The sequence below is a fragment of the Anastrepha obliqua genome, chromosome 5 (assembly GCF_027943255.1).
Source record: "Anastrepha obliqua isolate idAnaObli1 chromosome 5, idAnaObli1_1.0, whole genome shotgun sequence".
Taxonomy (NCBI): domain Eukaryota; kingdom Metazoa; phylum Arthropoda; class Insecta; order Diptera; family Tephritidae; genus Anastrepha; species Anastrepha obliqua.
This window is the reverse complement of record NC_072896.1, coordinates 61,936,542-61,963,329: the sequence shown is the minus strand read 5'-3', so window position 1 is coordinate 61,963,329 and position 26,788 is coordinate 61,936,542. Positions and strand designations below refer to the sequence as shown.

General features: G+C 36.4%; 1 protein-coding gene across 1 annotated transcript in view; it reads left to right on the top strand.

Moving 5' to 3' along the window:
- LOC129248797 (protein Wnt-10b) overlaps positions 1–26,788 on the top strand; it is a 167,697-nt gene that overhangs the window by 83,274 nt on the left and 57,635 nt on the right. Inside the window, exons 3-4 of the mRNA XM_054888413.1 lie at positions 889–1,036; positions 1,103–1,181. Of these exons, the coding sequence (XP_054744388.1) occupies positions 889–1,036; positions 1,103–1,181 (227 nt within the window). The remainder of the gene's footprint in view (positions 1–888; positions 1,037–1,102; positions 1,182–26,788) is intronic.

Genomic DNA, 26,788 nt, shown 5'->3' with positions numbered 1-26,788 from the left:
TGGCACGGTTGATTGCATGTATGCTACGGCTAACGTAGCAAAATCAAGCCAAATGGAAAGGATTCTCTACATCCCGGAGCAATCATCGATCCGTTGGTTAAGGGTTCACTGTCTCCTCTGCAAGCGATAAGTCATAATCCAAATACTCAAAGAACATATTCGCGTTTGCCCCGTTTTTGTTAATGGAATATAAAATTTTTCATTCAAACTATTGTACTTGTTTTCTCGTTTAATTTAACCACGACAAAATTGTTGTCGTTTAGCTTGAGATAATCGAAATGTTAATCAAACAGCTGATTTTGTCTTATCGATTTTCGTTATGAGATGTTTTTTTCGTATATCAGTAACACAAGCTAAATTTTGTTAAGCACATCCCAAGTGACGTAAGCCCATCTGTAAAATTCACTCAGAGCCGAATAACGGTCTGCTAGGTAGTAAACCTCTAAAAGTCTTTTCACCATATATATTGTATAGGTAAATTTGTGGCTATACCATATGTTATACGTTTTAATTAAATATTTTGGTTTAATTATTATGAACATGTTTATTAAAAATCTTAACAAGAAATTAAAATCGGTTTAATTGCATAAACAGGTCAATTCTGCAATCTAAGGTAGAGACTTTTCACTTTATGCACTTATAATAAATTCATTGACATTACATGTTGCGATGCGTTGCTCACTTCATTATCTCATCGTTTAACTGAAATTGCCAGCACTGCTGCAAAAGAAAATAAACTTAAATGTGTAGGAAGAATATGACAATTCTAAATTCTTATTCAGTTCAAGAGTTCGGCCCAAGACTAATAATCATTGACTTTTTTAAGGCCTATTATGTCTTATCTTCTGGTACTTAGGTACTTACATATATTATTATATTTTGGTATAGGTTTCATTGTTCACCTGATGGACGTGCGACTTGTCGCTCGGTGCCTGGATTAACTAAGGATCAACTTGAACTTTGCTATAAAGCCAGTGATGTAGCAAATGCAGCCCTTGAGGGTCTCGGTATGGCGATTCGTGAATGCCAATTACAGGTATAGAATGTTTTCGATATACTAAACTAATAAATTTATTTTAAACAACATAATTATAATTAATAGTTTCTATGGCATCGTTGGAATTGCTCATCCCTTAGCACAAAAATTCGCAACCCACATGTGTCAAATCTTCTTAAAAAAGGTGAGTAAAATTCTGAATGTTATCTTTACGTTATATAAATCCGAGAACGAAAAACTAACTAACATAATATCGCACATGCCCATATGCATTATATTGTTACTAATCCGCTAAATTATCTAATATTTGTTATTGTAAATTGTTAATACGTATACAGCGCACTGCAATTAAAAAACCATTCATATTTATATTTGTGTTGAGATCCTCGAAGTTCGTTGATCAGAATCGCTTATTGCTTTGTATTCTGCTTTATCCTAAATTGAATTTCATTTAATTTAGAACCATGAATAAAACCAAGATTGTGTGGTGATGTAAGCAAAAATCCAAGAGTGATATGTTACTAGGTGTGACTTCTCGACACAAAATAGTGAGAGTAACTTTGTCTTAAACAAATTGCTGTCATAACCCCATTTATGTCAGCTGATTCCTTTAAAATTGCTGAAAGCCGATTAACGGTTTTACGTTGCACGCTGCCCCATATACCATATGTAAATGTGTAATGTAAATATGCCTTGTAAATGCACGAGAGTTGCGGAGAATAATGGTTGATTTATTTACAGTGTGTCAAGTGCGAGCAGAAGCGCACACTAATAATACCTCCCACCAAAGGCACAGCCAGTATTTGCAGGTTTTGTGTTTGAGAGAATTGCCAACTGTTACCACTGCGTGCTTTCCCTTTAGTATTGGTCAGTCTTGAATTTGTTTCCGGCTATGAATTTGTTTCCAAGTGTCTTTAGGTAGTCGACATAATGCTTTATTTTGTTATTAACAGTATACAGCTGATATAGTCAATAGGCCATGAGTGTCATTAATTTGAATTATCGTTGCTTGTAGATGGTTCATTTTGAGTTCCTCCATTTCGTTACATACAATATTTTGTCTTAAATAATAGCTGTGCCTCCGTGTGCTTTTTGACGTGATAACGTCTTATAATTCGATTTAGGCGGCTGCACGCACGAAAAAATGTGTCATTACCTTGCTCATTCGTCGTTACCTTGAATGAACTGCAAGCGAAAGCGCGAAACGAACGACAAAGTAAACGAAAGGCAACGTTCGACATCTTGCTCTCTCCTACTTAAGTGAGCGTATATATGTATGTATATGCGCATTTGTATATAAATTCACATATTTGTATTTGCATATGCGCTCTTCCTGTGTGCATGGTAATGAACCATTTCTCTGTTGAGAATAGGACGATGATAGAAAAAGTAGGAAATGAAAGGGAGTGTTTCAAGTGTAAAGTGTCTTGAAAAAGGCAAATCGATGATGTTGCCTCTTAGTGTTGTTGACTTATTAACGTCTGAAGCACAATCGAAATTGAACATATCTTTCATGAATTTGATAAATGTTTCGTCATTTTTCACGTTTTTGTAAATGTAACTTGACCTATTCCATTGCGATTCCATTTACCTCCTCCTCTATATCCATAAAAATATCTATAAAACAAATAAAATTAAAATTTTGTTTTGAAAATTGTAACCATTACATCAGTATTTTCTTATGACGTTGTCACGTTAAACTATCGTCAGTAAACCGACTTTACAGACAACCTCTTTTTTCTGTTGATTTTTAAGCTCGTACATCCATATGTAGCTATTAAAAACTGTCTTAAACATACATACATTTTAATGTGTATGCATAATGTGTGCATATAAAAAATAAGTATCAAACTTTTTTCGCCGCAGATAATGTGTAGTGTGATTCACCATTCAGTCAGGGCTTTTTATTATATTTTTACATAAACAGCTGATGACAGATGTTGATTGTCATTATACGAAATTATGATTTTTGTCCGAAATGTGCAACCAACAATTCAACAATAATATGAAAATATTTTTTAATAGAGGTACCTAAAATTTTGAAGTTAGCTAAATTAATAGCGCAATTTAATATATCAATAAATATTTTTGTGTAAGACTACTACCTATCTTATTAATTAAAATTAATTAAATACAATAGTTTGAAAAAATAAGTACTCAAACAAAGTACTCAAAAGCGGTTTGAAAAAGTTTTAAGCCAGGTTTGTATTGGTATAGCGTTGCCACTACTCTAAAAATAGTAATTAAATAAGTATGAATGTTGTGACGGAGATGAAATGAAACATGCTGCGGAGTGACATCCAGCAAATATTCACAAAACTTTGAAAATTTTGAAATTGACTAAAAAGTCAAATATGAGACTAAAACGCCTTAAAAAGCTTAACAAACGTGATTCTCTAAGTAGCGGGTAACATTGTCATTAAAGGAAATGATACTGGAGACAAACACTCAAAGAAGAAGAAGAAGATCACTGTTCACCCTGACACAGGAAGAGGAAGAAGCTTCTAGGAATCTATTAGGATTGTATGAGCTTGTATCAGAACAACTTAAGAATTGTCGCGAGAAATCTGAAAATGTTGCACAGTAGAGAACGACAGTGTAGGACCGATGCACAAATGCAAAATGGGCGACCATCCAGGGTTGGGTATTTTGCACTACCACTAAATTGCACCATCACCAATTTTTAGTGGTAGTTAAAATAAAGGTTTCATTATCACTAAATCTTTAATTCACTAATTCCGCTTATTTCACTAATTATTTAGTGCACTATGCCCAACCCTGTGACGACGTAATAGTTGACGACGCGATGAATTTCAAGAGTCAAATACTAGAGTCCATACTCAAGTTATTCCCGGAGAAGGATTAAAAAACACTACCTAAATCCTAGAAGGAAATACCTTTATATCTTAAGGTTACAGTGCTCTATCGCCGACAGCGATACCAGATCAGGTATAGCTAGTGTATGCGCATGTATGTGTCTATATACGAGCATACCTATATATGTATATATACATGTCCTATATCCTCATAAAAAAATCTGCCGTTCGGAGTCGGCTTAAAACTGTAGGTCCCTCCATTTGTGGAACAGCATCAAGACGCACATCACAAATAGGAGGAGGAGCTTGGCCAAACACCCAAAAAGGGTGTAAGTGCCAATTATATATAGATACATATAGATAATTTTATGGAATCTATTTTTTGGAATGTGAGTTACATGATCCATTTGATCTGTCCACTTTTTTAACACTTTTTCCAATAAATCTTGCCGTGCGACGTCAATGATGGCTTGAGTATTACAACAAATCCTTTATGACAATTTGCTCCGTCTTGTTTCAACCAAATATCGTCGTTATTTAGCAGGTTCGTTTCTGGAAACAAAAACTCGGTCAGCAAGGCTCGACCATTCACTGTAACGGCAGCTCCTTCCTGATTTCGAAATAAATAAGAACCGATGACGCTGCCCGTGATCTATGAACTTCGTAAAGATATTTATTTATTTTTAAGTAAATTTCACAATTTGGAAGCGTTATTATGTTGTTAAAGGCTTCATGATGACTTACCTAACTCTACTGAACAGAAATGCACCACAGTTTGCTATTCTCGTCTGTCAAACCATAGTTATTGCTCTCATGCAAATAAAAAACACCCGATACAAATTTATTTTGTGATAAGTATAGGAATTTATTATAAATTATAATTTATTTTGTGTTCGCTCTAGGAATATACTGGGGATTTGATTCGTTTGAAGCGTAAAGATCCTTTTTATCTCACGTCAAAAATGTCTACGTTGTCTCGAAAAAAAGCACTTGTGGGATGTCATTCTTAACTTTTAAAGAAAAGTGCAGCTGAAACGTGTCGTATATTCATACATTTTTACGGTAATCACGCTCCATCAAATACCATTTGTCAAAGTAGCAATTTGACGTGAGTGATAAAGATCCCGAAGGGGCACCGAAAAAATTCGAAGATACTCAACTACAATAATTATTGGATGAAGACGCATGCCAAACCCTTGATGATATGTCTAAAAAGTTGAATCTTGACAGATCAACCGTCGTTAAACGTTTGTACGCGATGGGAAAGGTCCAGAAAGCAGGTAACTGGGGGTCACATCAATTGAAGGAGAGGGAAATCGAGAGACGTTTGGTGACTTGTGAGATGCTTCTTGAACGACAGAAAAGAAAAGGTTTTCGGCATCGCATCGTCAAAAATGGATCTATTATATTAATCCTAAGCGTCGAAAATGTTGGAGTCTGCCAGGTGAACCAAGTCCATCGACAGCGAAAAAAAATATTCATGCTTCAAAGGTTATGTTGTGCATCTGGTGGGATCAGAAGGGTGTCATCTATTATAAACTCCTTAAAACATCACTAAGTAAAGTTGTAGCTTCCAATGGCACATACATAAATACGTAATTGGCGCGTACACCCTTTTTGTGTGTTTGACCAAGCTTCTCCTCCTATTTGTGGTGTGCGTCTTGATGTTGTTCCACAAATGGAGGGACCTATAGTTTCAAGCCGACTCCGAACGGCAGAAATTTTTATGAGGAGCTTTTTCATGGCAGAAATACACTCGGAGGTTTGCCATTGCCTGCCGATGGGCGACCACTATTAGAAAAATGTTTTTCTTAATTTTGGTATTTCACCGAGATTGGAACCAACGTTCGCTCTGCGAATTCCGAATGGTAGTCACGCACCAACCCATATGTATTATTTAATTTTTTAAATAATTCGTAACTTTGGCTAAGAAAGGACGGAAACTTATTCCCATACCAATAATTATAATTGGTGCGCTTCTCTTACAGAAATTGGGTATTCAGCAAACTTATGCAAATATTATACCGTTAAGTAATTATAAGAAGAAACATCCGTAACAACGAGATTCTGTTTTCCCAGAATGTTTTTGAAACCGTTATTGGCACAAGTTATCGTCGAGTTGTCCATGAAGATCTCCGGATTAATTCTTTGGTTAAAGTTAAGCGCAGAAGACAGTTTATGTCGGAACAAAGAGGAGAACAGCGTGTTATCTGATCAAAATGCCTTCTAAACAAAATTAAACATATTCATCCTACAGAGGCTCATATTGTCGTGGGCATGAAGTTTCCAGTCACTCTTATGGAATCTAATTGAAACTTTCTTGAATGATTTTATAAATCAGTAATAAGATAATGTTATCTAAAAAATTCGTAAAGTTTCATTAAATTTGGCTCAAAATAAAGGCTAGTTAGTTTTACTCTCAAGTTGTTCCCAAATACCCTTGTATATTTATGCACCACTACTAGTAAAAAAGATTTACTTAATCGTCTTCACATGCAATTTCAATGAAGCATGCGCTGAATTGGAGGAAATAACTTCGTTTAGTGCAGAAATGTTAACCTCGATATAGAGGGGGCGTGGCGTCTGACATAGAGACAAAAATGTGGGAATCAATATATCTCTAAAACCAACTATTCTAGGAAACTGAAACTTGATATGAGTTCAAAAATTGTATATACCGTACTTATGGTGACAAGTGGAAAGTATGTGAAGTATGGAAAAGTTTCCAAAACGCTCTTCTCCGGAAGCACAAAAGCTAAGATATTGAAATTTGATAGAGCTACACAAACACCTGTCTCATAGTGAAAAGTGGTAGATATTGGATACCCATTTTTACAATATTATCTTTGAATAAACAATAAAAGTGGGGATGCAGGATGTAATAAAAATAAAAATAAGGCCAAATTAGTTTAACAACCTAACCTATTAGTGTTGTATTAATCTAATCCGCAACCGAAGGAGTTAGCAAGATAGAAAGTTTTGTGACGCGAAATATTTACTGGCAAGTGTGTGCATAGGGATGAACTAGATTGCTAGTGTGGGGGAAGCTGGGCGACGGGAAAAAACGACGATATTGAGCAAGTGAGCAGGTAGATCGATAATATCGATAACGCATCCTTGAATCGCAGAACCAAACAGTTGCTGATAAACTGACCATCCAGCTTCCGAAAAAGAGATAGATCAACTCAAAGAAAATTTGTCCACACAAATTGAGAGTTTAAAAGTAGAAAACCGAATGTTAAAAAAAAATCTACAACAACTTAAAAAAATAAGAGAAAGTGACCGGAAGTAAATGGAGCGATTGGTTAGCCAATAAAAAAGAAATGAAATAATTGTACAAGGTTTAGTGAAAGATGCAACACCCACGGATATAATTACAAAAACATATATACAGCATTTGAATTTGCAACATGTTGTTGTCCGGAATGCACATATTATAGCTGAACGAAATGAAAAGGTTAACAAACTAGCAGAAGGGGAAACAGCATATATGGCAACGCAAATTTGGAAAAGCACGAAAAAGCTAAAGGGCCCCAATATGTTCACCGAGAAGTATCTAAGCTCAGAAGAACAGCAAAACAAAAAGGCACTGTTACAATTAAAAAAGAAATTTTCATCTTTAAATTTGCCCCACAAAATCATGTTAAGGGTGATAGTGTCTATATTGACATCCAGTGTATGGCCTTTAATACCGACATATCTCTTATGTGTAAAAATCAACCTGCTGAAAAAATACTGGCATACATTTTTGGTAGCGATTTTGCAAAAATTAATTTAAATCGTATTTAGAAGAAAGTAAAACAAAAAACTAAAATTATAATTTATATGTGAAAAGCAACAATGACATATCCGCCAAAACATAGTCAAATATGTGTTGGGTTTTAAGGCAAAGATAAGATATAGTCGGACCATATGCAGATTACATTTACACTGCGACGGAAATCGGGCAATTCTCTTAGACAGTATCAGAAACTATTATCTAAATTGACGGAGATTATAAATAACGCAGCGGCACGAAAGCAGGCTTAATGGAAGTTAATTAAAAAATCAAAATGGCACAACTACAAATGCTTGCCGACTTCTATTATACAAAACTATTAAGGAAACTATTAAGTAAAAGAAGTAATGCAGGACACAAAGACAAATATTTTAATGCAAGCAAAAATATAAAGAAAAATGTGAAATAAGCAAGAAGGAATATTATGGACAAAAATAAATGAGGTGAATGATAGCACAGAGTGGTGGGATCTATTCATTAATGCATTTAATGATCATTTTAAGGAGATTTTAATCCAACTACCTCAGAGCATAAAATCCCGGATGATACGAGGGCGAGTCAATAAGTCCGTGACTTTTTGTATTTCTGACCTCTTTACTGAAAAAGAAATACTGCTCCTGTCAACAGGCATCTGTCAGTTGACTCCTGTCAAAATTTGAACGTGCTGCGTCAGTTAGTTTGTGTTTTAAAGCTACCTTTATCAGACTACCCAGTAATTTGAGGAGAAAATGGAAAAAACTGAATTTCGTGTGCTTATTAAGCCGATTCACCCTTAGAAACCCACTGTTTCAACTATTGTTTGATCTCTGGTGTGTGGTGATAGATCCATGTTTCGTCCACGGTTACAAAACGGCGCAAAAACTCCTCCATATTGCGATTAAATAACGCCAAAACTTCCCGTGAAGTTGTTACACGATTGCGTTTGAGGTCTCCTGAGATCCCAGGAGCAGTATTTCTTTTTCAGTAAAAAGGTCAGAAATACAAAAAGTCACGCACTTATTGACGCGCCCTCGTAGCTTAGACCGATCTCTTGAACAGAAATCTTCCAAACGCTTCATAAAACAAAATCGGAAAAAGCTCCAGGCTTAGACAGAATCAAATATAAATTCTTTACTACCTTAATGCAGATGAGTTGGCTAAAGTCTACACTAGAATATATATAGTAATAGGCACGCAGATGTTACTTTTAAAACTAGTGTCATATTCCCAATGTTTGAGAAAGGTAATAGAACGAAGTGTCGAACTACAGAGGTTTATTTTTCATCAACTGCATTGCCAAAATCATGATGGGCGACAAATTGGTTAGAGAGTAAAGGATTAATCACAGATAGCCAAGCAGGTTCTCGGAAAAAGTACTCCACGACGGACAACATTTACAACTTGACATCAATCATTCACAATAAATTTGAAGAAAAAAATAAATTTTATGCATTTTTGTAGACTCAAGACAGATTTGGACACAGTTCCAAGACATCTTTTAACTTACAAATTGCATGTCCAGCATTGCAACCAAAATTTTAAATTTCATCGAAAAGGTTACCCTTACCCCTTACAGACTCAGGCGAGAAAATGTCGGAAAAATTTAGTATATTGTCAGGAGTGAGGCGGGGTTGTTGGGTGTCGCCATTACTCTTTTCGACTTATCTGAATGACTTACATGACAGCTTGGGAGGTGGTATCTGGATTGAGGATATAGAAAATAGTTATCTTATCTGAAGATGTAGATTGTAGCGTATGGAATACGCAAGAAAATTTACCAAAGTCAGTAATAATGGTTTTCCGTCAAGGAGGAAGGTTAGCAAACAGAGACATGTTTTAAAGAGAATCAGCTTAGCAGAAAATAATATAAACGCTACAAATGAAGAAATGGAATATCTTTTTGGCAGTAACAAGGTCAATACAAAGTTATGCCGCGCAAATTTGGAGTTTTGACCTGTTTGATGAATCTTGCAGAATCGATATTCACACCATTAGGTGCAGTCAAGAGTACAATTTCCCAAAAATACCTCGGAATCGCGGACTGTAGGTGGAAAGTCCAGACGAAATGCAAAATTAGCAGAACGTTATGGCCCACCTACAACCTCAAGCAATCGTCGGCATTATTAAGAATGAAACGACGGGACGCCTGGAGACTAACGGCAGTCAAAACTGCCTTTTGGTCTATCGGAGAACAAGCAGACAAAATGGGTATCACTCACAACACATACTGTCACAGTTGCAAACAACCGGAGAAAAAGGAGTCAATCTTCCATTTCCTCTGTGAATGCCCTGCCCTATGGAAGGACAGAATGTTAACCCTGGGCCAACCGCTGTTCGAGAATCTCGAACAACTGTCTGGCTTAGACGTCAAGAACCTAATAAGGTTCCTTAACCGCACAGACTGGATATAGTTATGCTGTAAATAACCGTTAAACAAGTTGGTAACGAGGATGTGGCAACAAAATGGTGCGAAAGCACTAGTTGGATTCTGGAAGAATCACCACTTTAACCAACCAACCAACCAAGATAAAACTCGGTTGTATTTGTAGACAAATACACGTCTTATTGCATCCTTTTAGAAACTGGCTTTTAAAATTGTTATTTGTAGACAATACAATTTCTATGAAGATTCTATGATGATAATAGATTACCACGTAGATTCTCAAAAATTATCTTATGAAGTCAAAACTTTTGGGCAAAAGCAGGCCAGGACGCAGAAAAAAAAATGAAATCTATTGTAAATCTGACTTACGACATATCAGGTAGGAGGCTATAGAATACTAACATAGATCTACTTCTTTCACCTGCGGGTTCGACGAACAAACCGAGATTGTGGCAAAGAGCTTTGAAAAGTACTCGCATATACAAGGACCTAGATCATAATATTGGTAAAAGCTATTCCATACGATACGGTTCAAAATTATAAAATCGCTTGGATTTTCAAAGCCATCTTATTTGCCTAGGAGGCCACAAAAATTTAAACTGCTCTCTTTGTAATTTAAATGATGATGTTAATAATAGATTGAACGGAATTGGTTCAAGCGGAATAGTGCTTTAAAATATAGACAGTTAATTGTAAACGAATATAATTAAGCTTTGTGCATTTTATTGGGTTTAAACCAAATCTGGTAGCAAATTCAATGTCAATTTGATTGTGATTTTCCGACAGACGACCATTTAATTCATTGTGGTATATTATTTAATAAAAAGTGCTTACGATATATATGTATAGAGCCCGGCATCCATCGTTACGGATTTGAACAAGGTATTATTTGAAGAATGGTAACACTTAGCTGTCATCTGATTTGACAGAAAATTAGTTTTATTCTTCCGCTGAACGGAAATGGTTGTGTATACGCTCAAAGAACGCTGGGAAATATTGCGACATTACTTTGAAAATCATGGTAATGTTGCAGAACGTGTACGAAAGTTACGTACGGCAATGGGAAGAAGAAAAGCACCGAATGAAGCGTATGTGCGTTACTTTGCGAAAAAAGTAAGAGAAACTGGGTTGGATTATTATCTTAGGGGTGCCGTCAAAGACCAGTGTTATGCCAACAAACCAGCAACAATTGATGCACTGAAGACCAACATACGCGATGTCATAGCTGAAATACAGCCGCATACAATCGAAAATGTGTTGAAAAATTGGACCGATCGTATGGGATGGGTGCATGGCTAGCCGAGGCAGCCATATGAATGAAGATGTGTTCCATCATTAACCGGAAGGGTTGTACTTCAAAATAAAAAAAACAGTTTGGAAAAATATTGAGTAGTTTCTTTTTTATAGCATTTTTAATTCCGTAATCTAAATCTTATTTATCTTTATAGCTCTTAATTTTTTATCTTTATTGTTACAGTTTTGCTAAAACGCACTGAAAATACTCGTTTTTTTACAAAACAAAGCACAAAAAAATAGCTACTTCTTGGCACTATAGGTTTGAATGTTGCCGTGATTGAATTAGGCCGCTTGCGCATCACTGGAGATCGTTGAAGTAGACATCATTCAGCATAACTGGCAGTTGTTCTAAGTACTACTACATACATATATTATGTTCAAAAAATAGTTTATTTATTCATATGAAACATAATTTTATATATAATTAAATAATATGGAGTAGAGTAACTAGCAAGTAGGGCATACATAATATATGTAGATACGAAATCACTTAAACTGCCTCGCTTGGCATTGATTTGGGTTAGAAAAGTGGTCAATTACGCTATTCGGTAGTTTCATCGTTAGTGGCATTGCGACTATCGACACTTGTGAAACTGGCAAACATAGTGTAGTTTTTATTGCAGCCTCAATGGGTGTCTCTGTATCTGTGGCGTATTGGTACATTATACTTAATATAAACACACAAAGTCAAAGTACGCTTTGCACATAGCAAAGACTGTGTGCTTTTGCATAACAAGCTCCTGCATTTACGTTGTGGTTTTCTTGTAACTTTAGAACATAAAACGTTAAATACAAGAGGCTATACGGAGAAATGTTTAATGACGTAATGCTTAATATGTTAAGACTTGCAGGCATCGGTTGTCCAGCTGTTGTTATTTCTGTTATCCGACTACGCAAGAGTAAACAACCATAGATGCATACTCTGTGCAGAATCCTGGTCACTTGAGCAAAAAATTAGATTTTTTTAGATTTGGGTTTTATTATTTTTTTGTCGTTTCTAAATATCTATGGACAATTTCAATAAGCCGGGTTTTTTACAAAAAATTGTTACAGAAGATTTCAGCTGCTTGCTATAAGCTATGTCTCTTGAATCCCACGTTGTGTATGATTTAACTGTACTGCATAATAGATTTTTTTTACAAATCGTTATGTAATCGTATTGCTTTCCAATGCTTCTCATCTGAAACTATGCAAAGGACGGTCAAAAGACAAGCATCGTGCTCCTAAACAATTGTCGCTCGAACTGGTATGAAATTCTATGTTGCCTCAACTATGCAAAATATAATAAACTATGTTTACTTAAACTTGACAGCCCTAGCCTAAGCATGTCTGTTATGAGCTAGGAGGCTAAAACCAAATTGCTTGATCATCGCTAAACTGTTGTTGCATTTACATACAAATTTTTCGCTTGGTGAACAGCGAAATTCTCTACCATACCTGACAAAAGTATATGCATGAAAATATCATATATAAAAGCGTGAAGTAGTAAACCAAATTTGGAAAGCCTCGGGTTAGACTTTAAATAGATTTCCATCAGTTGAAACTGGACTAAGGTAGCTAGTCTGCTAGCTAGATAGTCTACTAGTTAGACTAACATCAAATTAATTTTTAAGTTTGTAACATGAATTCGGATGCTGTGAATTTCCCTGCTGGGTATATACTGCTGCATGACTTCGTATTTATCACTCATGCTTATAACGTGCACAGCATTAATCAAATGTATAGACGTGGTGCGCCTCTGAGTCTTGGCTTTCCATAGTTGAGGCACTAGCTTTGCACACGTGTGCAGAATATTCATCAGGGTATAAATGAATCTAATTAAATTGACTTCAAGTACTGTTCATTTTCCCCTGGTGAGTAAAATGAGGAAAACGTTAGGTTTTCAGAGCAGAAACCGCAAACCAGTTGGCAGTTTGACTGCTTGAACTTATAATCCTATCGCTATATACTTTTTAAAGCGTTCCACTAGCACTGATACTGAGTATTTAGACTTTATAAATATGAGTATGCACATGCGTGTGGACATACTACACACATACAAACATATTTATATAGGTTTAATGCCTTTAATGACTGATACGGCACGATTGAACTAATTTTTGCAATATGGTTATCTAAATCGTTCGTCCCAGAAACGATCCCAGTCGATAGCAGTCGATGTGCTAGTTAAGAAGCCCTTTTACACCGGTCTACAAAATTTATTTTCTGGTTTTCAGTGTGAACCTTAGCCCCCGGTTCACTTGATCAGAGGCAATAATTTTTATGGAAGAAAATGGTTATTAAAGCAACCGTGTTTGATCTATTAATCCAAGGTTTTCAGATAATTCCGATAATACTGTACATTGCTCGAAAATAAATATGTATCAAAATATTATTCCATCCAAAGGTATTTCGCAGTAGTAAAACTTCAGCAGCTGTAATACTATGCTTGATTTATTGGGTTACTTGGATGGAGACGCTAAGTTTGCCTACATTATTTGCGCATTAAAGATAGATCGATTTTACAAGCATTTATTGCGTTTCGTCGAAAACTTTTTAGTTCCAATAAAATGGGAAAGAAGAAAGGTTTAACAGATCCCGAAAAAGGCCAACTCGATATCTTGACGTTAGAGGGGCTTTCAAATCACCTGTCGAGGGGCGCCCGGTATTAGAAAAACTTGTTCTGCCATTTAATGTTTCATGATCTCTGATTCGAACCCGACATTAGCTTATAATGACTTACACTTATCCGTATTTATATTCAGTGGACTTTAAAGAGTTAAGCGCATTTTGTTCAAAGTTGTTTGTCTCTTTTGGTACTTGGATACTTATACAGATTGTAAGATACTTATAAGATTGAAATCTGTACCCTCTGGAGGATGGTTCCATATTTAGAAGTCCATGCAAATTGGGACTGATCGTCATTAATTTGGGAGTGGCCAGGACGATTCTTCTACATATGGTTCAAGCAGCTCACAAATTCTGGGATTAACCCAAGTATCCTCTGGGTAGTTTTCGAACAACCGTTCGGGAGTGAGACAACGTGAGAAGACGAAGCATCTCAGGATAGTTGGTTACGCACTGGCTTTGGGACCCTCCACGTAAAAATACCCTCCCATGAAAGCATGTACAAAGTCTAGGATGACTTATTGGTCCCTTATTGGGGAAGGTGCCTCTGCCCGGCTGGTTGATGTCCTCGTGAGAGGAAAGGCTGACATCACTGCCATTCAAGAGATGCGATGGACGGAGCAAGGCAAGAAAAACATAGGACCTTCCGACGTCTACTACAGCTGCCATGTAAAGGATCGCAAATTCAGTGTGGGACTTGTTGTGGGAGAAAGACTTCGTAGCCAAATACTGCCGTTCAATCCGGTGGGCGAGCGTCTCGAAATAATCCGAATCAAAAACCTAGTTTTAACATCTCGCTCATCTACGCCCACGCCCCGATGGAAGAGGAGACCGATGCGACCACAGATTCCTTCTATGAGCGCTTGGAACGTTTCTATGAGCCCTGCACCCCCGATAGCTGATAGCTGCGCATATGACTACAGAACATCAAAGCCGCGGGCGCCGATGGACTGCCGGCTGAGCTATTCAAACATGGCGGCGAGGAGCTGGTAAGCTGCATGCATCAGCTTCTATGCAAAATATGGTCGGATGAAAACGTGCCTGCCGATTGGAATTTAAGTGTGCTCTGCCCAATCCCCAAGAATGGTGATTCTGCAATCTGTGCCTATTACCCATACTGAAGCCTACCAACCACCAACGGATTAAACCTTATCTGTGTGGCTTTAGACCTGGAAAGTCCACCATGAAAGGAAAATCGACACACACCATTTTTTCGACGACTTCACAGCTTCATTCGACAGTACAAAAAGGAGTTACCTATATGCTCAATACCAGCAGCGGCATCAGAATTGGGAAGGACCTCTCCGAGCCGTTTGATACTAAACGAAGTTTCAGACAGGGTGACTCCCTGTCGTGTGACTTCTTTAACCTGATGCTGGAAAAGATCGTGTGAGCCGCAGAACTTAAACGCTCAGGAACAATTTTTTATAAGAGCGTACAATTTTTGGTGTATGCCGATGATATTGTCATCATTGGCTTTAACAATCGTGCTGTTAGCTCTCCCTTTTCCAAACTGGATAAAGAAACAAAGCGAATGGGTTTGGTGGTGAAACGAAGTACCTCCTGTCTTCAAACAAACAGTCGGCGCACTCGCGTATCGGCACCCACGTCACTGTTGACAGTTATGATTTTGAGGTTGTAAAGGACTCCGTTTATTTACGAACCAGCATCAACACCGATAATGATGTCAGCCTAGAAATCCAACGTAGAATCTCGCTTACCAACAAGTGCTACTTTGGACTAAGTAGGCAACTGAGTAGTGAAGTTCTCTTTCGACGAACAAAACTAACACTCTACAAGACTCTCATCATGCCCGTCCTAACGTATGGCGCAGAAGCTTGGACGATGACATCATCCGATGAAGCGTCGCTTGGAGTGTGTGAGAGAAAGATTCGACGGAAGATTTTTGGACTTTTGCACGTTGGCGACGGCGAGTATCACAGGCGGTGGAAAAATTAGCTATATGAGCTTTACGACGACAAAGACTTAGCGCAGTGAATAAAGATCCAGCGGCCCCGTTGGCTGGGTCATTTTTTGAGAATGGATACACACGCTACGGCTCTGAAAGTATTCAATGCGGTACCAGCTGATGGTAACAGAGGAAGAAGAAGGCCTCCTCTGTGTTGGAAAGATCAGGTGGAGAACGAATTGGCTTCCCTTGGTGTGTCCAACTGGCGCCGGTCAGCACGAGAAAGAAACGATTCGCGCGCTTTGTTAAACTCGGTTATTGCCAATTAAGAAGAAGAAGAAATTTGTACCACGTCAGTCTTTTGGGAAAAGGAGAGGAAATGGCTCAGTAAACGGGATTGTGGGTCTAATTTTCGCAATCCCACGAATCCCTAAACTACCCATCACAGTTTAGAACATCGAATGGTTCACATCATCATATTATATAAAAAATAATTTATATATATTTTTACCCGTGTTATTTGTTATTTTATAAGTACATTGCACAATAATTTGGATTATACATATAAAAATGGATATAAGAAAGAAATATGGTGATATTCTAATGGTAAAGTTAAAATTTTCAACAACATCTAGCTGTCAAAAGACATAAGTAATGTAATATTTATTAAGGTTAGCCATTTCATGATTCATCGTTTCACGCTTTCCAAACGTGTGAGACTTGTAAAAAAATATTGTCACAACTCCGTGTCAGCTGTAAAAACGGAGATCTGAATTTTTCTGAAAAAATCATCTTGTCGGACGAGGCCCATTTTCAATTTATCAGTTATATCAACGAAAAAAATTGCGGTAATTAGAGCGAACACAATTTACAAGTCACCGTTTATGGTATAGCGGTATCATTGGACCAAAAAAGGATGCACCAAAGAATTGAAGAAAGTATAAGTATGGATGTAACTAAATAGCTTTATTTACTTACAGGTATTGAAACTATATCTAAATTATGATACAAATTTATGTGTATGTACATATGTATCTAAAGCTATAATTTAGGATAAATCGGACAATTTCGCTTATGAGTACGAGTAACATATAAGTTGGTGTATGTTTAGTATTGTTAACTTTGTCTTAATATTTATTATTACATTTGCATTAATTCATTTTTCAACTCATTTTTGTCTACCTGGGTTCGTCTTTTAACCTGCATTCCTGCTGTCCTTGAATCCTTTTGTTTTTAATATTACTGAAATGAAGTTTAATAATTCATATTGACTACTTTTTAATTCCAGTCCACTAATTAATTATATCACGAAAATAAGGAATCCTATTCTCATGCCCCTTACTTTAATTGATAGAATTTTTTACATAAACCTTTAATTTTTTTAATACGTTAGGCTTAAGAAATTGTAAACAAAATATTTCGAAAATCGTTTTCTTCTATATTTCCTACAATTTAAATGAATTTTTTTATAACTTTGCAAAAAACAGCTGTTTGCAGTTTGTAAATACCTTGGAAATATTTGATTTTATTGAAAAATAAGAATAATAAAACACACGTTTGAATCGGTTAACAAATTAAGAATATATTCAAAATGTATGATTTAGCTTTTTTCTAAAGTCCAAAACCATTATTGCGTGACAGAAAAAAAATTAGTCCAGCGATCGAATTTAACCCTCCGTTGGGCACCCCGGTCTGGCCAGACCTTTTTCGACTTTGGACGTGAATTTAACATATTTCGATTATAACTAACGACTTGAGCTTCCAGGTAGCTTCCTAAAATTTACTTTTATACCGATTTATGGATGTAACCTTTTAAAAAGGATCCTCGAACAGGTTTGGCACCTCGCGTCTGGTTGGACCCCTATGTATTTACATGCATTTATATGGGAAAATGTGGGAAATGCACCACATTTACAATTAGTTTTTAAGTACCGCTGGTATATAACGGGTTTTTCAATTGGCGCGGGTCGATTTTGGCGCCCTGTGGCAGCCATTTTGTTTTGGTGACATCTGTCAAATCTTTTGTTTATTATTCAGTTGTTTATGCCAAATCATCATGGCAAGTTACACGATTGAGCAGCACGGTCAAATGATAAAACTTTATTATCAAAAGAGTGTTCATTAACGCAAACGTTGCGCGCATTGCGCCCATTTTTCGGTAGACGTGGTGGCCCTTCCAATTTCTTATGGCCCATATTGAACCGTATGGACCTAGACGACATGTGGTTCCAGCAGGATGGCGCTACGTGCCACACAGCAAACACCATTTTATTCTAGGTATTTCAACATCTACCCGCCCTTATTGAAAACCCCTATATATTTAATTTCTCACCTGTTTTATCAGTTTTAGCATATCGACCGGAGCCGATACACCCTTAGCGCAGAGAGATTGTCATCTTTGTCTACAAAGAGGCGAAAAGCTTCGTCGAAAAACTAGTTTTTATTGTATTGTATGCAAGAATCCATTACTTCAACATCACTCAAATATCTCTTATTCATGTTTTGCTTGCCTTCTACTGAATCCATAAATAAATATCATTTCATATTTTACCACAAATTTTATTGCAATCAACTTTTTACTTCAATCTTCTGAAATGAGTCAAAATAAAGAAAAACAAAAAAATCCTTTTCTTCACAAACAAAAATATTTTCTTCGATTATTTTTACTTCTGCAGGTAGCTCAATACATGCCAAAACAATGAAAAAGGTAAGAAATTAAAAATATATTCCTGCGATACTTAAAAATGAATTATAAATGTGGCGCATTTCCCACATTTTCCCATACAAATACATATATAGTACATACATATGTAAGTACATAGCGGCTGGCTATACCCGGGTGCCCAACCGAGGCTTTTAAAAAAGGTGTCCAACGGAGGGTTAAATAGAAATTAGATAGTCTGGTTCTACTAAAAAAAAATAAAACTAAACTTTCTATTCACGTCAGTAAAACACGAAACTTCCACAAAAGATATTTGCGAACCGAAAGTGAATTGCTGTTATAGTTGTTCTATTATACCTAAATAAATAAAGCCGGCTATTCAGAACGCCACTACTGCATAGTAATAATACGTTCACATATAAGTAGATTATCTACTTTTTCCCAATCCCTAATTAAAAAGCGAGATTACCCATACAAAATTTATCTCCCAAAGATAAACATAGGGTTAGTTTGGTATGGTTGCCCAAGGAATAGGCACACTTGGACGAAGAAAGATTCGTCCTTTGTAATACCATTATGAAGGGCTGAGGCGAAAGAGAAAGACCGATGGGATGCAGTGAGAGGGCGGGGAGAGGTGGTGCTAGGATGGTTAGGAGCGTGCGGATTACGAACGATGACTATGTTTGCGTCGACCGCTTTATGCTGCTGATGTAATTCATCAGATTTTTAATGTCAGCGCCAGCTATATCAGCAGGAGTGGCAAAGAAGTAGGAGCCAAGATGCCCAGATCTTAGCCCCGCCAGAGCAGGGCAGCTAAGGGGAAGGTGCTGAAATGATTCCACTTCATCCTCCATAAATCCAGCGCAAAAAGGACTCCAGGTGATTCCAAGTCTCACAGCATGCATTCCTCGCGCATTGTGATAGACATAATTTTAACAAAATTTTTGTTAAATATTATTAATTATGCATTAATTTTGCAGAAAAAAGCCGCTTTGGTCGGTTATTATTTATTATTATATCGAATTTCGCATATATATTGCGGCCATAATTTTTGGTAACCTCAGTAGACGTCGCACACTGGGGATTTTGCGGAAAAAAGTCAAATTTGCAACATACCACCTACGCAATGTTTAATGGTATTTCTAAATTCCAGAATAGAACCAACAATAAAATCAAAAAGAATTACTAAACTCCGACTTACAGTTTTTTTTTATAGATATGTCAAAAGTATAATTTTTTTATAGTATTGAACTGACCAAGAAAAAACTTCAAAGCCCAAGGTGGTTTTTTTTTCTTTTTGCTTGAGCCGACTTCCAATTTTTTATTTTTCATTTAGGGTACGATATTTTTATATATTTTAGCCGGAAGAACAAAGGCTGTAAAGCATTTGATTATCTATTTATAATTAATTTTACGAAAAAAAAAAAAAATCATATTCCTTCATATTCTTGGATCTGCAAGTTGAGCTACATTTACCTACGGTCAGAAACTAGTATCAACGTGTTGCTTAATAACGTCTCTTTCAGTTTTAATCAATTGCAGGTGCCACCAGGCGCCACTGATTATTTTTTGGCAATGATAATAACTAAACGCTTTCTAGTGTGTGCATAATGATAACGAAACACTTTTAATTTTGTTTTGACATTTTGAGGCTAATTCAGAATTATGAACTTACATGTATCCTGTGCGTAAATATTTGCTGGCTTATATTAATAAAAAAAACAAAAAAAAAAAATTATGAATTAAAAAAAAACATCTTTTTTAAATTAAAAAAAAAAATAGTTTTTAGACATGTTCTTTTCATACACAAATATATACAACTTCGTTAGTAGTAAAAATGTAAATATTTTTTGGGATGTATACTTTTTTCCGCATCTCTGTACAAAAACCCCCAGTGTGCGTCATTTACGGATTTTCTCCAACTGTCTATTACTAGCAGCCAATCTTTTCTTCATATTCCAACAAAGCAATTTCTATGAAGAAAAACCATTCAAAACAGTATTGACTGCTGATTGTCAATTTTGCAGGAATCTGCCATATGTGAACGGGATTTATTGCTAATTACTGCATATGTGAACGTACTTTTAGGTAGCATGGCAACTATTGTTGCTTAATATGAGCACTGTATATAAATCTCGCGCTCAGCAGTTATCTCAGTTGAGCTGTTTTTTCGTTGTTTGCATGCCGTGCCCAGCATTTTCCTCAACTTAACTTGACTCAATCTAATGCGAAGAAACTGCCCGCCATGGATCATGCGGACCTGTCACTGAGAGTGGAGCTGCTAAATCGCATTTAGGAGGAGGAAGACCCTAACGAGCTTAAAACCAGCACTCGTTGTTTTAATCGAACCAAATCATCACTTACCAAGACATTGAACAAGGTGGATTCCCAACTATTGGCGTCAAGGAGGAATCAACCGCCTCAATAGTAGATCTTCCACCGATCATATACAGAGTGGCCGAACTTTCTTGGCATATTTCAAACGGTAACAATGATTCCGAGCTGTCCGATCTAGTGGAATTCCAATTCCTGCAATCCTACTTAAGTGGAGCAGCGATGGAGCATTCATTCACTCGAAATTTGTGATAAAAATTACACAATTGCATTAAACTTACTGCTTGAAAGATTTGATAACCGACGTTTAATTTATCAGACACACATTCATGAGTTATTCAAGTTGCAAGGAGTGAAAGCTGATGAGCAATTAGTGGAAATACGATCGCTTTTAGACAAGGTGGTATCGCATGTTCGAGCTTTGCTATCGCTGTGTACCTTCGAACAAATATTCGATTGTTTGCTCAAACACATTACGGTTACTACTCATACACTATGGGAAGAATGCGTCTTCGCTGACAAACAACGTTCGAAGAAAATGCTTAGCCATGTTAAAAGGGTGACCTAGCCATGAGAGCCAGCGATTCGTCCTCAGATCACGTAACTACTACACCAAATGAATGTGTGCTTCTGGTAAACTGCCATTGATTTAACTCGCATTTATTCGGTTCTCTTGTGTCATCTCGATTAAGGTGTCCCTTCCACCTTAATTTCATTATGACATCGTATCTAATCAATTAAACTTAAAAAATGAAAGCCATGTATGGCAGTTTCAGGCACTGGAGGTTCAGAACTCATTAAGAACTGTGGACAAATTACGCACTTGACTTCAACCTTTGGGTTATTCACGTGAACATTACACTGACGGGTCCTGATCGGCGGAAGTATTTTTTTGATTTACTATGTATTGGTCAATTTCATTTGAAAATATTTATCATATTTTGCAAAAAACTGGTTTTCACTGGGTTGTGTTTGGCGGTCGCGGTATCTCGTCAAAGATATCATCCTACACAGTTAAAGCAACAAATTCACTTAGGTCTAATGCGGATTGCATTCACTTTCGGAGTTAAAAAACATATTCAAGCCCAATCGAAGAACTACATAGGAGGAAATCGATTGCGAAGCTCATTTAGGTACAACAGTATGCCGACAGGCGAGTATTCGGTTGACCTGCCTTTAAGGCTGCTTCTTAAAATTCGTCTCTAGCAAACACTCTCTTTCGTTTCCTTCGACTATTTGCAGTGTGCATTTTAATTCAAATCAAACTTGATACAGTGACTTACGGCACAAAATCTGCACTTAATTTGCCAGTTAACGCCATGCATCAGCTTGTGCTTAATGAAGTAAATTCATTTTGTTTGATTTATACGTTGTGAGTTTTAAACGTCTTTGAGAAAAATTCAGCCGAAGTAAGCTGAATGCTGCATCTTTAATATGATTTTTTAGTCGCTGTTTGTGAGCTACAGGTATGGCAAATTGTTTCGTTACTTCAGTCAAAGTCTCCATATCAAGATCACGATGAAAGTCGCTATTCCTTTTATAGTATGGCGCGATTACTGCGCCTTGCAAAATTTTGTTTTGCAGACGTCGGATAGAGAGGATTTACTTTTAGCTAGCGCATCCCTAAAATTATATATCATAAGTCCAAACCGGCCTTAGGATTTGATTGTAAATAAGTAATTTGTTGCAGATTGATAAGCTTCAGTCCCTACCAATGAGATAATATAGCTTATCAAGCTTATCAGTTTATTTCAAGTCAAGCTCTTCTCGTTTTTGTTTTTTTTTTACATGAGTTTTCCAGCATAGTTTGGCTTCAATTGTTATTTGGCCCGGTGGATATGTGATTTTTTAAGAAAATCACTATATTTGCTAACTTGCTTTTATTAGCTTTATTATTCATTTCTCAGCCCATGTAGCAATAAGGTTAACAGCTTCTTGCAGCTTAAGCGTTGCGTTGTCGATAGTGTTACCGACCGCAAATATGGCAGTGTCATTCGCAAACGTTACAGTTCTTTGTATCCGATGGCCAGTAAGTCGGTTTACTAGTTGAAATTGAATTACAGCCAACACTCTGCAAAGTTTTATATAATTGTCGTTCTTTTTTGTTTTTAATGAAACTTGAGCCCCATGCTGTGTGCTTCGCGTTAAAGTCGCCACCAATTATAAATCGAGCTTGAAAACGATTTAAAAGTGCCAAATAGCCTTCAGATTTCAGCTGGTGGTGGGCAATTAACGTTAGTCGCTGGTTTAAAGATTCAACGGAAACGGATGCAGCTTGGAACTCTTTCGTGCAAATATCTTTATCTAAATAATGTTTTATTGTTTTTTTATTAAAACAGCGCTTCCACCCCTTGCATATATATGATATGCTATGATACATAAAATAGTTTTTGAAATTCACATACGTTTATTTCATTAAATGGGTTTCAGCGATTAAAGGAATGTCGATGTTTTCGACGTCTAGTTCATTTTTGTGCCTGGTGTTAACGACAGGAGTCTGACGCGCAGTTAGAACCTTTTTCTTTGTTTTTGTTTTTTGGTAAACTTTATTTTGTATTTTTCTATACTTATAATACTTACAATATTTGAGTACAATTAAAAGTGACTTTGATTGCATTGTTAAAAGTATCCTTCCTGTGAAATATCCTTTCTGGAAAATAAATTCCATATTTCATAGTAGCTCTTATACGCGCTGGGTCGATGTTTTTCTTTTCAACCTTAAAAAGGCATTTGAAGGCCAGTAAGTTTAAGTTTATTTGAGGGCAGGTGCATTGTGTGATAGAAACAGTAGAAGGGAATATTGAAGAGATACTTTTTGGTGAAGTGGGTTTCTGACGCTAAGAGAATGTCTATAGCATATTTTTGCAGGAAAATTTTTAACTCATTTGAGTGTTGTGACGGCCCATTTGGGTTCCACAAAGCAAGGAGCATGGGGTTTGGGACAAGACTTACTAAAAGGTTTGTCATGGCGGATATTTGGTTCTTTACATTTTTAACGACAACCAGATTTTGTGTGGATTTAGTTTTGGCATCGTGAGCACAGTAGGTGGTCGCGTTGTGGCCGAGGTGGTTAAAAAGTAACGCGACTGTGGAGTAAGTTTCTAATATCATATATAGCTTTATTGTTAGGATTTTGCTCCATTTCTACTACAAATATTGGAAGTGCTCTTTTGTTTTGAGAATTTTTCATATTCCAAACATTTGTGACAGAATGTCCATATTCCTTTAATGCTAATTTGATTTCTTCAGTTTCCATTGACGGACGCATATTTCTTAGAATTACTGTAAAGCCTCTTGAATTCTTTAGTTTGTAGTAGTAGTAGTATTATTTATTGCAAATAAAAGTAAAATATACAAAATTTGAAATTTACTTATTGTAATATTAAGAAAAAAAAAATATTTACAATAATTTATCCACAATGGCAAGAGCCGTCTGTCGATTTATTTTTCGTACAAAACAATTATTCGGTTTACGATTTTTAAAACCAGAGTTTAATCTTTTTTTAAGTAATCTCTGTATCTAGAGGCATATTTAATGAAACGCAAAAGTGTATCCCTATGATCATTTTCCCTATTGAGAATATCAATCAGCTGTGAATTATTTAAGGCAAATTTCCCGAAAAAGACTTTTTTGTATTCTCGTGTGCTATGTTTTCAAGCTCGCCTAAATTGCACACTGAGCAAGTTTTATTTTCTATGTCAAATCTGTTGTTATTTAAAATTACCATGTCACTTCTAGCCCTCATTATCCATATGCTTGATTTTAATATATATCATATTTTTTTAAATAAACCAGACCTTTTGACCAATCTAATTCTTTATATATCCTACCAGTACTTAAGGATTTTTGTATGTTGAATGTTAAAAGCAATTTTGCATCTTCTATCCAGCTTTCTGATTGTATGTTATCTATTCGCCAAATGACATCGTTTTTACTAAACAAGTTCTTTAGATCTCTAATCCAGAAGACTTCTTTCTTTATAACAATTTTGGACAGATGATATAGCAGCCGGCTTTCTGAGTATGTAAACAATATTCTGTGCATATACTTAAGGAACAGTTCTAAAGTGAACAAATGATTTTCTTGCATGTCGGTTTCCAAAAAAAGTATGTATGGAGGCATTTGTGATGGTAGCTTCAGAATTCGCTTTACAAAATACTTTTGCAATATATCAACTTCTTCAAACCACCCGAAACCCCACAACTATGCTACGTATGATTGTATTGAATGACAAACTGCAAGAAAAAGATTGCATTTAGCTTCAATTGAAGTTTCTTTCTTTTTTAAAAGGCAAGTGTATTGAACAACAAACTGCAAGAAAAAGTTTCCATGTAGCTTCAATTGAAATTTCTTTCATTTTTAAAAGACAAGTCCACGAAGCATTACTACCATTCTTCTGAGGTGTTATTCCCACTCCTAAGTAAGTATATCGAGACACAGTCTGTATTTCTTCCTTACTATAATACCATTTCTCCTCCCACCTTTTCTGAACACCATTATTTGAGACTTTAAGCTGTTTACTTCAAGATTCCACAGGTTGCAGTAGCTTTCAAGGTTATTAATCATCACTTGTAGTTTGCCTGGGTGATCCGCTAACAAAATGATATCATCCGCATACATTAGAAGTCTAATATTTTCCTATTTCTATTTATGTTTAATCTTCCTACTAAGCTTTCGTGTAAGTCGTTTATGTAAAGAGCAAATAGTATTGGCGACAAAAAGCATCCCTGTTGACGCCTGAGTTTGTTTTGAATGTAGTTATCTGAAATTTCTGAGCCATTCCATACAACTGTCTTTGTATCGCTGTATATATTCTCTACGAACTTCACTAGCTTCGTTGCAAGACCAATATGGTGCAGTTTATATAGTATATCAAGGCATTGTTTGATACTCTATCAAATGCCGCTTTAAAGTCGACAAAATATGCTAAACTTTCTTCTTTTCTTCGAATTTTAAATGGACAATAGCGGCTAAATTAAATATATTGTCGACTGTGGAGTATTCTTTCTGAAGTAATTCTTTCCGGCTTGATACTCGCTTAAGATACTGTTCCTTTCAGTCCAAGAAGTTATTCTTTCGTTAATTATGCCCTTCATAACTTTAGCAATGCAGTTCATGAATGAAATTCCTCTGTAGTTTCCTACCAGGGCAGGATCCCCTTTTTTGAAGATAGGAAAAACTGCGCTGGTTCTAAAAGCCTTGTCTACTTTGCCTTTTTCGTAAAGGTTTGTGTAAGCATTTGCCATAGCCGCAATGAAACTATCGGGAACATTTTTTAAGAACTTGTAAGGAATTCTATCAATCCTTGAAACTTTGTTTAATTTAACTTTGATTAGCACAGATCTAACTTCGTCTGATAAAAAAACTGGCTCAAGCAGATCGTCAGCGGGGAAGTTATGTGCATAAAACATAAAAAATTTTCTTGTCATTAGCAGCAGGGCTCAGCAGATTTTCAAAATAAACCTTAAATTCAGGTGTTGATATGGCGGAACTTATTTCCACCAGCTAGCGCTATCTTTAATGTTGTTAATATTTTCTATAAGCTTGTCTTACCATTCTTCTCTATTCCTTTTACATACTTCTTTAAAATATTTATTTGTTTTCAAGTATAACAATTTATTTGTTTCATTATAGCTTTCTCTCTTCTGCCTGATGCTAACTGACTCCTTAGCTAAGATGGGCTCTGAGGCCAACTTCTTTGGCGCAGAGCCCGTTTTGCCACTCCCTTCTGCGGCTATCACAACTACGGTTAGCAAATGGGTAACTACCTCCCACAAGCGAGCTTGGCAGGCTGAGAGAGGCTGCAGATGGATTAAACGGATGTTACCTGTCATGTCCGATCGACTGTCGCAAACCCTTCTGTCATTAAACAGAGGGGAGTGCAGACGGCTGGTTGGACTGATGACGGGCCACTTTCTGTGGGCAAAGCACATGGAAAGGTTGGGCATTTTAGACAGTGTACTCTGCCCAGCTTGTGAAGAGGAGGATGAGACGGCGGTCCACTTCGTGTGTGTCTGCCCCGCCTT